General features: G+C 38.7%; 1 protein-coding gene across 1 annotated transcript; it reads left to right on the top strand.

Moving 5' to 3' along the window:
- Positions 1–15,076: 15,076 nt before the first annotated feature.
- On the top strand, positions 15,077–17,125 carry KIF2B (kinesin family member 2B). Its single transcript, XM_004434741.3, has one exon. It carries the CDS (start codon positions 15,077–15,079, stop codon positions 17,123–17,125), a length of 2,049 nt encoding a protein of 682 aa, XP_004434798.2.
- The last annotated feature ends 232 nt before the right edge of the window (positions 17,126–17,357 follow it).

Here is a 17,357-nt window from a genome sequence, read left to right as displayed (position 1 = left end):
CTCCTCTTATGAGGGCTGGAGAGGAGGAAGCATGAGGAGAGAGATTATTTGTTGAACCATAGTAGGATTTACTATAACTTCTCCAAAAAAGAGAGATAACCAGACATTATGTGCCTCCCAACGTGATCAAATAAGAAGTATGCAACCCAACCTCTGAAGTGTTCTAACCAAGCCTCTATATCAAACTACCAACCCAGAAGAAACAAAGGGACACAGGAAGATGTTAAACAACATCACAAGGAAGCAATTGGCAAAATCTGGAACGTGGAATGCATCACGGAACAATGAATTGTTTTGTCCTACAAATAAACTGAAAAAATAAGATTGGAGGATCAACATGCAGATTAAAAGATATTAACATAAATCTCAGAGAAATGCAGTATATTTGAACAAATCAAATGGAAAGAAACTATTGGGAAGATATGAACAATAATTACCTATCTGGTAATATCAGGGAGTGTTAAATTTTTTAGATGTGATAATGGTATTATGGTCGATTTTCAAAATAATATTATTATTATCTTATATAAGTATATACTGAAATATTTAAGAATGAAATAAGATGGGCTTCAAATAACCTAAAGATGGTCAAGTGGAGAAGGGAGGAATATAGATTAAATTTTCGCGGGTGATGCATACATAGTGCATTATCCTGTCCTCTTTATTCTTTGAGTAGTTTTAATTTTTCCATAACAAAAAAATGCAAAGACAGACAGACAGAAAGAGAGACAGAAAGAAAGAAAGAGAGAGAGAAAGAGGAAGGGAGGGAGGGAGGGGGAGAGAGAGAGAGAGAGAAAGAGAGAGAGAGAGAGAGAGAGAGAGAGAGAGAGAGAGAGAAAGAAAGAAAGAAAGAAAGAAAGAAAGAAAGAAAGAAAGAAAGAAAGAAAGAAAGAAAGAAAGAAAGAAAGAAAGAAAAGAAAGAAAGAAAGAAGAAAGAAAAGAAAGAAAAGAAAGAAAGAAAGAAAGAAAGAAAGAAAGAAGAAAGAAGAAAGAAAGAAGAAGAAAGAAAGAAAGAAAGAAAGAAAGAAAGAAAGAAAGAAAGAAAGAAAGAAAGAAAGAAAGAAAGAAAGAAAGAAAGAAAGAAAGAAAGAAAGAGAAAGAAAAGAAAGAAAAGAAAGAAAGAAAGAAAGAAAGAAAGAAAGAAAGAAAGAAAGAAAGAAAGAAAGAGAAAGAAAAAGAGAGGGAGAAGGAAATTTCTTCTAACCAAATAGAAGTGTATGTGGTTAAGAAGCGGATACTTGTGGAGATGGTGTTCTATTGCGGTCCTTTGAATCTCCCCACTTATGCCCTGTACACACGTCAAAATTTTTTCATCTCACTGTCATAATAGTGGCAAAAACTAAGGTCTCTCAGTGTGCATTTCGAAGATAAAAATATGTCAATTATAAAGCTTCAGACGATAGATTCTAAGAAACTTTTCCCCTCTAAAATAGCAAGAGACAGCTTCAAAAACAAATGTGTTTAGATTCTCCCAAAGAATGCCACTTAATGAGCTTAAAACTAGTCTGCGAGTGTAGGGTACTTTATTTAGTTCTGTAAGTCTTTCCTTGGTAAAGAAATCTCCTCAAATCCTTTGGTAACCACAAGCTATTTGTTTCACATACAAGGAAACAGAGCAACTGACCAGTTATATTCATGTTTTCATAAGTGAATGAGAATTGCTTATTTTGTTGAGAAAATACCAATTTTATCTGAAATTATAATCAAGGCAACATAATTTTAGGAGCCACAAAGACAATATAATTTCAAGAGTAAAGAACAGCTTGTGAATAGGGAGATCCATTATCTTTCCCCCAAAGAAAATAGGCAGTGTGTACTCCTGTGTGGCATTTCAACACACTGCGATCTACCTGAAGGAAATCATTAATTCTTCCCAGCATTTTAGAATAACAGCATGATGATGAGACACCTAAAAAGCACTCAGAGAAAACATTGGTTGCAAGTGCCTGCTCAAATTGTTTAACGTTTGTCAAACTTGAATTGCATTTGAAGGATACATTGCTGGTAATGGATTTCCAGTTCTATTTCCACATGGGCAAAGCTTTGTAGCCATTACAAGCTGTAGTTTATTACTTTACATTATGTATGAGATGATTTTTGTGAGCAGGTACACAAACACAAAGGGGAAAAATATAAGAAAGTAATTTCTTTTATTGCTCAATATACAGCAGTTAGGAATAATTTGGAAATTTTTCAAATAGCCCATTTTGGGAAATTCCTAGATATACTCAGGAGTGATTATTTTCTGCAGTGTTACTAAATGATTTGGCTGTAGCTAAGATTGGCATTAATTCCTAAAGGAGTTATGTCTAGTTGTAGAATTGGCACAAAATGTCCTAGAACAGGTATAAGATTTTTAATAAGAACCCGAAGCCCTGTTTCTAACAATGATTAGCTGTGTGACTTTGGTCACATAATTTAACGTTTCTGGGCCTCAGTTTCCTCTTCTCAGAAAAATAATACAGCCTACCTCACATAATTGTAGCGAAGATTACATGAGTCAAGCTCATTGGTTACTAAAAAGTAGATTCTCAAAATTTGGGGCCTAATCCAAATTAGTAGACAAGAGCCAATAAATGTAACTGAATTTTGTTATTGAAAAGCACTACACAAATATAACCCAAAAGAACAACAGGATTCTTTTGTTTGTTTTGTAAAATTAGTTTTCAGGTGTCTTGACAGTGGTTTGCCAGACTGTTATATGGGAGTTGTTCGTATTAGTGAAAAAAAACTGTGTGTCAAAACTGAAACCATTCTGTCTTTTTACATGGATATAGGATAAACCAGTTTGTGGAATTTTATTAAATAGGAGCTTGAACTTCTGATGTAAGAAACAAAGAACTATTATTACCGGTGATATGGAATGGCTTCAAATAGGTGGTATGTTTTGACATGTAAAATGCTGTTGATAAATTGCTAAACGTGAAGGGAAATCTTACATATAAAACCTAGCCACCATAAAGTGAGCAACCAGCCTCTTCTACAAGGTGCCAGGGAAGCTGTGCCTTCCTTTCTTTCTCTACAACTGATTCACAGCCACACGATCTGTAATTCATGTACAAATAAGAACAAGCAGAGGGGATGTGTAAGTTCTTTATGTTTTTGGCACATGATTGCCATTTTTAATCCAAAACACTCTCAAATCTGGCCAATTTTTCTCCACACTTGGGAAGAATCATTTTCTTTTGGCCGGAGACTCACTGTAAGAATTTTCAGTCCTAGAGAGAAGGTTTTGTTTACAAATTCAGAAAGGAGAAAGATCAAAATCTAGGCAAGAACAGAGGAGGTCTTGCAACCTTAGCTCCGCGTGGAGTCACACTTCAAACTTCAGAATGAGAGCTGGCTGCACTGGGCAAAAAGGTTAATTTTCTTTCAGATGAGTGAAACAGTTCCCCAGCTGGAGAACACACTTCCAGCATCGATGTATGTGTTCTTCAGCAATGCTTTGATCAGAGGCTCCAGTATCCTCTGTGAGAGTATACATAAAAGCACATTAGCTACAGCAAGGAAAGGCTAAAAACCCTGGGAACCCCTCGAGGGTACCAGAAGATGAAGATCGAGCAGAGAAAGTTGCCGTGTCAGATGCCATCTCAGAACTCCCTAACCTAAAGTAAAACAGCACAAGTCCTACCTATATATTATCTTTCATTTCTATGAATTAAAAGTACCAGTTACTGACAGTTTTGAACAATTATGAGACACTAGTAAACTATTATTCTTCTGTACTCTAAACTTGTTAGTGTATACCATACTCTCTTTTCTTCCATTTCTTTTCATAACAGAAATTTCTTTCACTACAACACTTAGGCTACAAATTGTAGACAGTATGGTATGGCAAAAATCACATGGGTTTTAGAGTGGTGTGTAAGCTCAAATCCCAGCCACTATTCAGCAATGAAGAATTATTGTTTCTGAGCCTCAGATTTCTCATCAGTTAAATGAAGATAGTGACACCTCAGAGAGTTATAAAGTTGTAAGAATTAAATATACATATATGCATATAATATATACAAAATTTTATATAAAATATTTATATATTTTGCACTCATATATACATACAAATATATATGATTTGTAATTATATGTATGTATGTATGTATAATAATTACATGTATGTATAAGAGAAAGAGGGAAAGAGAAAGAGTTATATATATGCCTAGAGAGTCAGAGAAAGTGAGAAAGATACTTGAGAACTTACCCTAGGGTCTGTCACATGATAAAACCTCCATAAATAATATCTATCATTATTAGTTCCAGCATGCATTTATTCATTGCTCTTTCACAAACATTTTTGAGTGGCACCTATATGAATGCTAGTGATAAAATAGTAAACAATGTAGTCACTGCACTCAAGAAGTTTTTGTTGTGTAGGAAACATGCAAGTGGCAAATTCAGAATAGTGCCTCAACTGAGATAAACAATGAGGCATAGGAGAATTATCTAATGTGATCTCAAGAGCTAAGGGAAACCATCTTATATAAAATGACATGTAGGTTATGAAATACCTGAAGCACACAAAGGATAACCAAGAGAAAGAGGGGAGATGAGGGAGGCATGCAGTTCTACAAGGAGGAGGCAGTGAGGCAAAGAAAATAGCAAACAATCAGCCCTTTTAAAGAGCTTTCTATGGGTACACACCATACTAAGTAATTTATATATCTCATTTAAACTTCAAGATCAGCAACCAATCATTACAGAACTGATACTCTGTCTACCTGACCCTAATGTAAGCTTATCATGATGCCATGACATACCTGGGTCTAGCACATCATGAGGTTGGAGCATGGAGTTGGACGAGTGGTAAGAGTGGAAGACTGGAAGAGAAAGGATGGAGGCACCAATGCCTTGAATGGCATTGTCAATGGGACTTCATGGAAGGGAAGAAAGTGCCTTAGACATGTGGTTTTGAAAAGCCATCGGATGGCTTAGTACATGGAATTGGCTGGATGGGAGACAAACCTGGAGGAAGAGGGACAAATTAGAAGGTTGTTGTTGTGAGTTACATAAGAAATAATGGTGGCCCAAACTAAGACAGTGACAGAAATAACAGTAACATGTGGACAGATTCAAGAGGTTTCAAAAAAGTAGAATTGACAGAACAAAACTAACGATTAAATGAGGGAAACGAAATAAGAGAAGAGCTGGGTTTGGAGCCTGACCAACTGGGTAGATTCACTGAGCTAGAGGAACAAGAGAAACAACTCTCAAAGGCAAAACCGTGTAAGATATAAAGTGCTCAGTACATTAGAGCCATCAATACACAGTAGATTTTTTTTTTCTTGCTCTACGTTTCTGATTCTTTCTGCCTTTCTGAAGCTACTATCACGTGCATCCTGATTCTAGTTTCACCATTCAACATTTTCTCAAATACAGATGTGAGTTACAATTGTCATTATTCTCCCAGCAAAGAAAAGTCCTTATTGTCGGGATCTTTCAAACTAATCACTAAAGTAACAGATCTCATTATTGTACTTTTATATGTACAGATGTTTCCCACACAAGAGAAAATATCTCTAGTTTTAAAAATACATCTGTATTAATTTTAATATATTTCATATAAACACTTTTTCCAAGAAAAGTGCATGCTACATGCAAGATTATAACATTAATGGTATCCTAGTGTGTGCCTCACATATAATATGTGCTCAGTGAATGGATGTTGAATGACTGGTAGCTCTCAGTTCTATTGACCAGGCAGGTGCTCAAAACCCATCTGTTTCCAACCAGAAAAATCTAATGGATTGGCTACTTGTCTACAGAGTATTCAAAAGCAGGAAAAAGTGAAAGACAATATGAATTAAGTCCTCTCAAATCTAAAATGATATGATTCTACTATGAGCAATATCAAGAATCATGTGTCCCCCTGGCCATATAACACCACAAAATCATTTTTTCACAAGTGAATCCGGAAAAACAGAAACTAAAAGACACTCTGTAGATGAAGCCTATAGATGTCTATAGATAAATCACAAGTCCTGGGTTATACAAAGCAAAAAGACTCAAGATCCTACTCAACAAGTTCACTTTTTATCAGCCCTGAACATCTTCCATTACTATTTTTTCTTGAAGATATGGTTCACTGAATTCTTACTATTAGATAGGTCCTATGCTAAGAGTGTAACATTCATTATCACACATTGTCCTCATCACAGTGTTAGTGGTATCAGTTACTAGTCGTATTTTAAAAACAAAACAAAACCTCTAAGAGTTAGAGAGATAACTTTCGCAGCGTTCATATTTGAGAACTATGATTCTTGTAGTTTTTTTTTAATGTGCTCTGCGATATATTTCAAACAGCCCTAAAATTACTGTAAATATCTGTGCCCTTGTTCTAATTCAAGTCACTTTTTATAAATGTCAACTTGTAAAGGTTTTCTATGAGTTCCCGTATTCTCGTTAGTAAGATGTGACAATATCTACCCTGTTTACTTCAAAAGTTTGCTAGGAGATCAAAAATGGTGTGGTATGTACAAGTACTTTGTCAATAGTAAAGAAACACTTACATGTGGATGGAACCGTGATAGTACCATTAGGTTACAGATTGAAGTTAACACCAAACTATAATTTAAATTAAAAGAAATGCTGCATGATTAAAAATTAGTGTGTATGTCAATTATTTCTCAGTAAAACTGGGAAAAAAAAGAATTAGTAGCAGTAATGTTAAATACAAGTCTTTTCCTAGTAATATTTGAATACTTTTCTTACCTATAAAATTAATAAAAATTGATTGTGCCTCATTAAAGCATCAAATACAGAATATAGTCCTTTCAGTTTTTGGTAAATCATTATAATGGCTAATTTTTATTGGTTTGATAAAATTTATCTATTTAATGAGGCCAATAATTATTACTCAAAATAAAACCCGATAAAATTGAGAATGTTTTCTCCCACCCTATTTGAGATAACTCTTTTACATAATATTATGTTCTAATAAAGTAGGAAACAAGGCCCATCTCAAAAGTTCTGTTTACGATGTAGAAATATTCTAGGACAACTTCCTGCCATTCTATGTATTTTTCACTTTCAATAGTCTCTTTCCCAGAGGGTAAATTTTCAATGAAATGAAATCATAATTTGCTGGAAATATTTGATGTTTCTCTAATAGTTGTGACTATGTATCATGTTATTTATGGTAAATAAAAGAAGGCTATGAGAATAAATTGATTACATACAGTCACACACATGTATACTCAATCAAATCTGGATGAACTGAATTTTGTATACAAGTTTCTTATTCAGATTAAAAACAAAATACCTTATAGATAAGTCCAACACACTCATCTTGGAGAAATAAAATGGACCAAGGGACGCAAATCCAGAGTGAGGACCAAACTATCGGTTTTTTGCAGGGCTTTATCTTACCATAAATTCATCCGCCAGTGTCCTTTAAACTTGTGAGTATATGCAGGCATCTGTAGGTATCTAGCAAACCCATGCATTTTCTCAACCGACTTTTCGTTAAAGTTTCTCTATTATAATTCAGCAAAGAGTTCTTATTATTTACCAGATAAACCAAAATGCATTTTCAGGAATCTTTTACAAAGCGGAAATAATTGTATCACCTTTGGAATGAAGCTTAACTGTTCGCAAATTAGAAACATTCTTACTTAAGGGTCAGAGAAGGATTGAGAGATTTGGTCCAACTCTTTCCTTTTTTTTTCAGATGAGGAAATGGAATTTCAGAGAAGTGATGTTTCCTGCTCAAGATCAGATAAGAACCAATGCGTGAGCTGACAAACCTAGGTTCCTTTACTCCAGGTCTCACTCTGTTTGTACTAAAGCTCTGTGGCGTGGTCGTCCTCCTCCCTCACACAGTGACACTTTAATAGGAGAAACAGAGAGTAAACAATAAAATAAGAAAATAAATACATTAACTACAAAATATGGTAATAATAAGCAACATTGACTAAGTTCTTACTGGGTGCCAGGCATTGTTGTAAGCACTTTTTTCATAAATTTGTGCATATTCCTCATAGCACCCCCGAGTGGATACTGTTGGTAATATTTACAGACAAAAAACCTGAGGCACAGAGAGATTGAGTAACTTGTTCAAGGTCACGGAACTAGGAAGCAGTGGAGCCAGAAGTCAAACCCAGGAACAGACAAAGGCACACAGCTATTAAGCAGAGGACCAGAATGAGAAGGAGCCAGTCCCAAATACAGCATGGTGTGCAAAATCCTTGAATCAGGAAAAAGCTGGAAGCATCAAAAAACTAAGAGAAGACTGGTGTGGTTGGAATATCATTTTTAAAAGGGGGAGAAGGGTGACGCTAGGTAACAGGGTAATACTGGCAAAGGCCAAATTAAGCAGGGCCTTGCATGCCATGAAGAAAAGGTTGAGTTTTTAAGCAGTGAAATGGAAAGCCACTGAAGATTTTTTTTTGTTTTTTTTTGGTGAGGAACATCGGCCCTGAGCTAACATCTGTTGCCAATCTTCCTCTTTTTACCTGAGGAAGACCGTCCCTGAGCTAACATCCCTGCCAGTCTTCCTCCATTTTGTGTATGGGACACCATCACAGCATGGCTTGACGAGCAGTGCATAGGTCTGCACCTGGGATCTGAACCAGTGAACCTGGGGTAGCTGAAGCGCAGCGTGCAAACTTAACCACTATGCCACCGGGCTGGCCCCTGAAGATTTTTTTGAAGCAGATTTTTAACATGATCTGAATTACATTTGTAAAGTTCACTCTGGCTGAAAAATCCATGTTGAGATTTGACAATCATTTCTTTATTCATTTATCCATTCACTCATTCACCCGAAAAGCAATTGTTAAGTGCTGATTTTAGCAAACAATCTTACCCAAAATTGGCTCTCCCAGCAATATCCCTTATTCACCAAATCAAATATACATCCACCAATAGCAAATGGTTATATCTAGAGGTTTCCCAGTAATTCCTGAATCTTGGCAGCTTGGACATTAGATACATGTACTTGAATCATACTCATCAACTAGTTATCTGTATTAAATCAACCAATTGTTTAAAGGAAATATATTTTCCCCCCAGAATCAACTAGTGTTTTGATATCATGTTCTTTAGAATTTTAGTCTTCTTGCTTTGTATTTCCAGGTAAGAATATAAAAACTGTTGCAAAATGGTAACTATATGTTACTCTGTCAGATACCAGGCTCCAACAATGATAAGCAGTGCTTATAACATTACCTACAGAGATCACACTGAGACATAGTATAAAGCTAAGAGTTTTCAGTCTTGGTGTAACTTTTACCTTACACTTAGCAAATAGGCAAAAGCAACCAAAAATCACGAGCACTCTGAAATATCATATATTTACCTCACACTCTCCAACAGTTCAATTCAAAAAACATTTATTAAATATCTACCATGTACAAGGCGTTATTCTAAACCACTGTGGGAGATACAAAAATAAATGGCATGCCTTCATGCTGATAAATCTCCTTTAATGACATGAGGTCTTGATATCATACAATTTTACTTCACATTGTTAGACAATAATCCCAAAGATTAGATTTTGCAGCAAACTTTTTGCAGAAAGCTAAAAGTAGCTTGCCCAGTAAAACTGCGTTATGTCCCATTTGTTGAAGCAGGAGTATCTCTAAGCATTCAAAATACTAAAAAAAGAAATTTCATAGCCACAGGTGTATCAAAGGATCATTCATCTTTTTGTTCACAGAATCACAGGATCATAAAATCTCTGAATAGAGGGAGACGAAGAGGGCATGGAGTCCAATGCTTGCTGGCTTCACAGGAACATGAGAATCACCTGGGGTGTTTTTCAGTAACACGGATTTCTAGGCTCTGGCCACTAGAGCAGGTCTGGGTGGAACCAGGCATTTGTACATTCTCAAACGATTCTGAGAATGTACATATATAACCAAGTTTGAGAACACAAATCTAGCCCAACTCTTGGATCTGTTATTTAAATGTGGTCTGTGCTATCTTTCCTAATAAGTTGTCATTTGGCATTTAGTCTTTGCTTATGTGGGTGTGGTGTAGTTATTTGTTAATATATGTCTCCAAAAATGATGTTGCAAGCTCCACGAGGGTAGAGTCTAGGGCCGTTTTCTTCAGTATTTCATCTAGCGCTTTGCTCAGACCTTGATATTTAGGAGATAGTCATTAAAGTTTGTTGAATGCATACTTGATTGAATGAGGTCTCTCATTAGTTTGACTTGAAGTCTCTTTCAGAAACATCCATCTATTGTGCTACTTTTTAATAGTTCCAGGAAACTTAGTAAGTCCATATTCCAGACTGGGCATAAAAACACAAGAAAAGTATTCTCCCTTCTTTGAAGGCTCTTAATTACTTACGTAGAGAGAAAGATGCAGATACTTTTAATCAAAAATGGTAAGTGCAATGTCAAGCATAAATATGGAATAAAGGTGGGAATTGAGACAATGGCAACTAATCTAGTTGTGACTGAGGTAGAGGAATGGAAGCAATGGATTTTAAGGAATGCTGTTCAAGGGAAGTGATGCTGAGTTGAGTCTTGATGGATTAGCATTTGAACTATTGGATGTTCACACACTTTACATCAAATAGAATGAATTATGTTTCTCTTCTATAGGAAGCCTTTTTTGTATATATAGAAAGGTCTGTCTCTCAAATCTTCTCTAGGACAAATATCCAAGTTCCTACAATTATTTATCACAAAAATATTATGTATTCCTTATTGTTCTTGTTCTATAGTAAATTAATTTAAATACTCTGAATTCCATAATCTAAAGAAGACTGTAAGGGCATGGAATACAGCCCATGGCTTTCAAGTTCAAGAGCCATAGCTGAACTCAGAAAGGCACCTAATTTGCTCATGAGTAATGCGATTTCTGTTGTTGCAGTGTGAGTTACAAACAAACAGCACTGATACGTAGACTATAAGTCAAACCCAAGCCTCTCCCCTCAGCATGCTAAACAAAATTGAAAGCTGAAAGACGACCAACACAAATGGGTTTAAAGTGAGACACCGACAATTGTTAGTTTTACCATTGTGGCTAAATTCACAGACTAACTTCCACAATAAACAGATATAGAGAAACCACATAAATATCCCCAGGTAAGCAACGCTATTTAATAAGCTGGGGAAAGACAGCTCTGAGTTGATGTCGTTGTCATAGAAACAATTCTTGCCTATTAAATCTGTGAGAGGGCTAGAGAAGCATGGACTTATCTGTTTTGGTTAAGTGTAGTGCAGGGAAAAATGCTGAAATGGCAAAGGCAGAGATACTAGCTGTGACGGCAAAATACTATTCTCATTCTAAAAGTTAATTTTTCCCTTTTCTTAAGGCATACACTTAGTAAGATACCACTCTACTCTAAAAAAAAAAAAAAAAAAAAGAACTTTTAAACTGGAAATGATAAATTCCATTTCTTCAAAGAGATTTGGGAAAAATCTACTGAGCTCCTCTGAAGAACTAAATCAATGTGAGATTGCATCCATATACCAGAAAAGTACAGACCCCCAAGGTGATCAAACAAACCCAACAGCTGCTAGACGTCCATTAAAACAGTGCTAGAAAGGCGCTTATTTGATGCATTTCTCCTGGGAGGTTTGTATCTAAAATGAGACTAGAAATCACATTCTCTCTTGTAAAGGAAATCTGACAGGCCTCAGCCTGGGAATATAACTGTAATTAATAAATGAAAATTACTAAGCTCATTTCCTGTGCTTACTTCCTCCCACACTACTGCATCTTGTGGGGCTACACCTGATACTTATTAGGCTTTTGAAAAAAGGGGATTTGAAATGAAGAGGATATATCAGCTGTTTGTCAAGGCATGGGCTTCTAAGTCAGTACATAGAAAAAATGTGTAAATGATCAGTTCCTTGAGGGTAGGATTCCTTTGGCATAGGAAATAGCATATGGTAAACATTTTGTATATACTTATTGCTTCGTTATATTCAGTCAAAAAATATCATGGTAGCTTCAGTCTGTAATCCAGAGTATCTGCCTATCTACCAAATGACCATCCAGGCTACGGCCAAGAATAATACCATAACTTGTATCTATGTCTTCATACTTTGACAAATGTCTTATTTATCTTATTACTAAAATTCACAATGTTTTCTTAGATGGACCGTTCCCTCAGAATAAATTCCATAAAATGAGAGGGTTAGGTGGATGGTGTCTGAATTCTGAATTCTGTATTAGTAGATTAAAAAAACATACTGCTGCAAATGAAGTTCCAGATTATCAAAACTGTGCAAGTCCTCAGATGACTCTCTACAGACTATTGTTAATTAACTGATGAGATTTCTTTTATAGTCATTACTAGAAATGTAGCTTTTTGGTTCCCCTGATCAAACAAACCCAACCAGTAATAGATACTATTTCTTAGGAAGCGATGTCTCAGTTTGATCTTATTTTGTCTGATTATTATCAACAAAGTCAGAGAAACTTTTCCAGAGGTAGTGATATTTGAGATAGGTATATTTGAGACATTTGAGAAGAGTACAAGGACATGAGGAGGTAGAGAGAGGCTATTCTAGTCAGAGGGCCAAAACAGCAATTCTCAAAGGGCGTGGTCCCAGAACCAGCAGCACCAGTATCCCTTGGGAACTTGGTAGACATGCACAGTCTTGGCCCCACCTCATACTTACTGAATCAGATTCTCTAGGGTGGGCCCAGCAATGTGTTTTAATAAACTCTGTAGATGAACTTCATGTACCCTAATATTGAGAACCACTGAGCTAGAAATTAGAAATGTGAAAGAAATGCTGTGTTTGAAGTCCCTTAAATTCTTCAATATGGCTTAACTTCAGACTAAGTGTGGATGGCAGTAAAGCTTGAGGATGGTAAAGTAGGCCAGACAGCAAGGTGCATCATGTGCCCTCTTACGGAATGTGTACTGTATCAGTTAGGATGATGGAGAGCTACTGAATCATTTGTAAGCAGGGAATTAATAAGGAATTCCCTGTTAAAATAACTCTAGGGCAGTGTGAGAAATAGACTGAGTCCCTGACTGCATGAGGTTGCCCAAGGAAAAAAAGTAATAATTGGTTGGGAGATTAAAAGGTGTCAAGATAACAGAAGATTTCTAGAGGCTGGAAAAGGACCACCTAACTCCAAATTAGGACAGGCTGAGGAGGAGGGAGAAAACAAGGATCTGTTTTAGGCTTTTGACAGTCGGTAGATGTTGGAGCTACCAAAAGCAGTTAAAATATCTAAGAGGATTCTCTCATTCAATCTCTCTCTCATATATATGCAAATAAGCAAAATTAAACTGTGGGAGCAAATGAGATATCCTAGATAAACTATATAAGAGAGAAGAAAACTGAGGGGAAAAAGCCCTGAAATAGCTAAAAAGAACTTTATGTGTATGCAGGACAGCAAAAGAAACTTTAGTCGCCGATTCCTGCACGACCATGGACCTAGTCATCTATTGTCTATCTACAAAAATAATTGGTTTAGGTATAAAAATATGGTTAACCAGGAAGAGCTAAAGTTTGCGTAATTTTGAGAGAGATCTAGCTTTTTCAAAGGTAAAGGTAAAAAAAAAAACTATTAAAAACTCTAAAGCAGCAATGCTTTTAAAAAATATAATTTAACCTAATAAAACAGAGAGGGATTAAGAATAGTTACATGAAGCTCTTGAAACTAAGAGAAAAAAAAAAACTAATTTAAAGCACAACTTTAAATATTGATAATTTGGCAAATAAAAAAGTAATAATCACAAAAAGACACGACATTTAACATCCCTCTGAAATGAGCGCTGTTTACTTATCCAACTTATTCAATACCCCCCACACCTTCTTTTCCAAGTTTTACTAAAGATTTACAAAATCTAAGCTTTACTAAATTTACTAAAGAGAGGAACTTTCCATCAAAAAGAAGTCAGTTTATAACAAGAATTTATTACCATAATATCACTTGGTCCCAGGGAGGGTAGTAAGGACACCCCCTTTATGCTACTCTGGAGCTGTCTGTGCAACTACCACTAGACTCACAGCCCAGAAGACAGGTATGGGGGAGGGGGAGAAAGTTAAACATAAGGTGTCACTTTAATCCCCATATGTCACTTTTTTGTTGTTTTTTGCAAGCAAATCATCCTACAGAAAAAATTTGTGATCCTGCCAAAACACATTTTTGCCTCTGATCCTCTTAGCTGCCTTCCCATCTCCCATCCCCCTCCACCCCTGCAACTTCTAAAGGACACACACACACTTTAGGGTAAGGAGGGGGTATAAGATGAATTCTTTCTTTCCACTAAATGTCTCTCGTTTCTCTCCAAATTATGGATAATGAGGCCAGAAGTGTAATTACTGAAGGAGTTTGGAAAGGTAATTACTGAAATAATCTCAAGAATAGTGGTGATTGGAGTGCAACAAAACTCACTTTACAGCTGTCAGAGCCACTTGGAATGTGATAAACATCTTGTGTTTGCAAACCCAGATGCTGCACCGGAGGAAGTTCCATATTAGCAAATTACCACAAGAACCGGCTCCCTTCAACTCATTTTGATTTCATAATGAGAAATCCCATTAAACAGGAATAACTTTAAGTTGTGACTGTTAAACAAGTTTTAAAGGGGGTGCGGGCTGGAAGAAAGATGGCAGGTTCCGGGAAGTTCTCTCGGATCAGGCCCTCAGAAGCCCGTGATTTGCAAACAGCTCCACCCTCCCTTGTTCCCACTGATCACTGGAAGGCTGAAGGTTAAGATAACATTCCCCGGTTCTCAAACTAAAGCAATTAGCTTTGAGACTGCAGGTCAACACTCTAGGGGAGAATGGACGTTTCTAAAGCTTGGGCAAAAATGTCCACGGAATGTATACCCCACTCCCAACTCTGATCCCTACGCTCTCAGTGGCAGAGAACAATTTCTCTATTCTAGCTGCCTGTGCACCTGGCACCTAGCATCACGAACGTGATTTTTTGCCCTCCACCTTTTACCGAGAGGCCCTAGGCTCCGCGGCCTCTGCTCCCCATCCCTTTGTGACGTGAGTGACCCCGGGCGCCTAGTGCTTGTGGCTCACAAAGCTCGGTGCAAACCGCACGCGCACTCAGTGCTCTAGGCGCTTGACGCTGGCTCGGGCTCAGGTCCTGCTGCTCCAACCCCAGGGGACCCCGGAAGTGAGCTTTGACACCTCCATCATTCACCATGGCCAGCCAGTTATGCCTCCCTGTCACCTCGCGCCTCTCGTCCTTGAAACCCTTGAAGCCGCACTTCAGAGAAATTCAAGCGGGCATCTGTGTGGCCATCCAGCGCAGCGACGGGCGGATCCACCGCGCTGTAGTCACAGACAGCAAAAGAGAAAATGCTTGGGTCACGGTAGAGTGGGTCGAAAAAGGAGTCAAAAAAGGCAAGAAGATTGATCTAGAGACAATATTCCTGTTGAATCCAGCGCTGGTCTCTTCTGAACACCGCACTCCGCCCAGGTCGTTGCCGCCCTTGCCTCTAGCGCCCTCTCCGGCCATCGGGGACCAGCGTATGGCCACGCGGTGGATTGCGACAAACCCCCAGAAAAACGAAACGCCCTCAGGGGACAGCCTGGCTGTGAGAGTCCCCAGCAATCCTTGCCTGATGAAGCGGAAGAAGTCTCCCTGCCTTCGGGAAATTGAGAAACTGCAAAAGCAACGGGAGAAGCGCAGGCGGCTGCAGCTGGAGATCAGAGCCCAACGAGCCCTCGGCGTCAGCACGGGACACCCCAACTACGAGGTGATGCGCATGATCCAAGAGTACCGCAGCCGCCTGGACCGCAGCAAGGTGTCCCGCCCGGAGCCGCGGGAAGACCCTCGCATCTGCGTCTGCGTGAGGAAGCGGCCTCTCAACCAGCGAGAGACCGCCATGAAGGACCTGGATATCATCACGATCCCCTCCGACACGGTGGTCATGGTACACGAGTCCAAGCAAAAGGTGGACCTCACCCGCTACCTGGAGAACCAGACCTTCTGCTTCGACCATGCCTTCGATGACACCGCCTCCAACGAGTTAGTGTACCAGTTCACCGCCCAGCCGCTGGTGGAGTCCATCTTCCTCAAGGGTATGGCCACTTGCTTTGCCTACGGGCAGACGGGCAGTGGGAAAACGCACACCATGGGTGGAGCCTCTTCTGGAAGGGACCAAGACTGTTCCAAAGGCATTTACGCCCTGGTGGCGCAGGATGTCTTCCTCCTGCTCAAAACCTTAGCTTATGAGAAGCTAGACCTCAAAGTCTATGGGACATTTTTTGAGATTTATGGGGGCAAGGTGTATGATTTGTTGAACTGGAAGAAGCAGCTGCAAGTCCTTGAGGATGGCCATCAGCAAATCCAGGTGGTCGGGCTGCGGGAGCAGGAGGTGTGTTGTGTGGAGGACGTGCTGAACCTCGTGGAACTAGGGAACAGCTGCCGGACTTCAGGACAGACATCTGTCAATGCCCACTCTTCCAGGAGCCACGCCATCTTCCAGATCATTCTGAAGTCGCAAGGGAAACTGCATGGCAAGTTTTCCCTCGTTGACTTAGCTGGGAACGAAAGGGGAGCAGACACTGCCAAGGCCAACCGGAAAAGGCAGCTGGAAGGGGCGGAGATCAACAAGAGTCTCCTGGTGCTCAAAGAATGCATCCGGGCTTTGGGTCAGAACAAGTCCCATACCCCATTCAGAGCCAGCAAACTCACACAGGTGCTCCGGGACTCCTTCATAGGCCAGAACTCCTCCACTTGCATGATTGCTACTATCTCTCCAGGGATGGCCTCTTGCGAAAACACCCTCAACACTTTAAGATATGCAAATAGAGTAAAAGAATTAACTCTACATTTAAGGCCCCACCATCGTCTCTGTCCAGTTGCACATGAGGTGCCCGAGATGTTGGAAAATGACATTAGAAATTCAGAAATGTCCCTTCAGAGGGATGAATTTATTAAAATACCATGTATCCAGAGAGAGGAGCAGGAAAAGACTAAAGAAACTGAAACAGTATCCTCTCCATTAATGGAGGATACAACAACTTCGTGGAAGAAATCAAGCCAAGGGCCGGGGAATATCCGGGAGACAGCTGATGGGGTAAACGCTGATGCTGATTTTTGCGTTGCACAGTTATTGTCCATTTTGGAGCAGAAAATAGATATTCTGGCTGAGATTCAAAAGAAACTGAAATTATTACAAGCTGACCTCCAAAAGAAGAGCAAGTATGACGAAGCCACTGACGAGAGATCAGATCTGAAATGATGAATACAGTGCTGCAGTTCCTACCTCTCTTATAAAGAAAAATTGTCTAAATTGTCTAGATATAAAGATCTTCCCGGAAAGCTTAAAGCATCTTAAAATACGCTTGTCAGAAATGTCTTCTTTCTTCCTCCTCTGTGTTTTTGTAGTTTGTTTTCATTCCGTAGGACAGTGGTTCTCAAGTGGGAACCATTTTGCCTCCCAGGGACATTTGGCAATGTCTGGAAACATTTTC

This window comes from Ceratotherium simum, chromosome 16, assembly GCF_057802395.1.
Source record: "Ceratotherium simum simum isolate JZ-2026a chromosome 16, ASM5780239v1, whole genome shotgun sequence".
Taxonomy (NCBI): domain Eukaryota; kingdom Metazoa; phylum Chordata; class Mammalia; order Perissodactyla; family Rhinocerotidae; genus Ceratotherium; species Ceratotherium simum.
This window is presented reverse-complemented; position numbering and strand designations above follow the sequence as displayed.

What these genes read in the sequence shown, in the direction of transcription:
- KIF2B (XM_004434741.3), top strand. Translation starts at nt 15,077, where the DNA reads ATGGCCAGCCAGTTATGCCTCCCTGTCACCTCGCGCCTCTCGTCCTTG.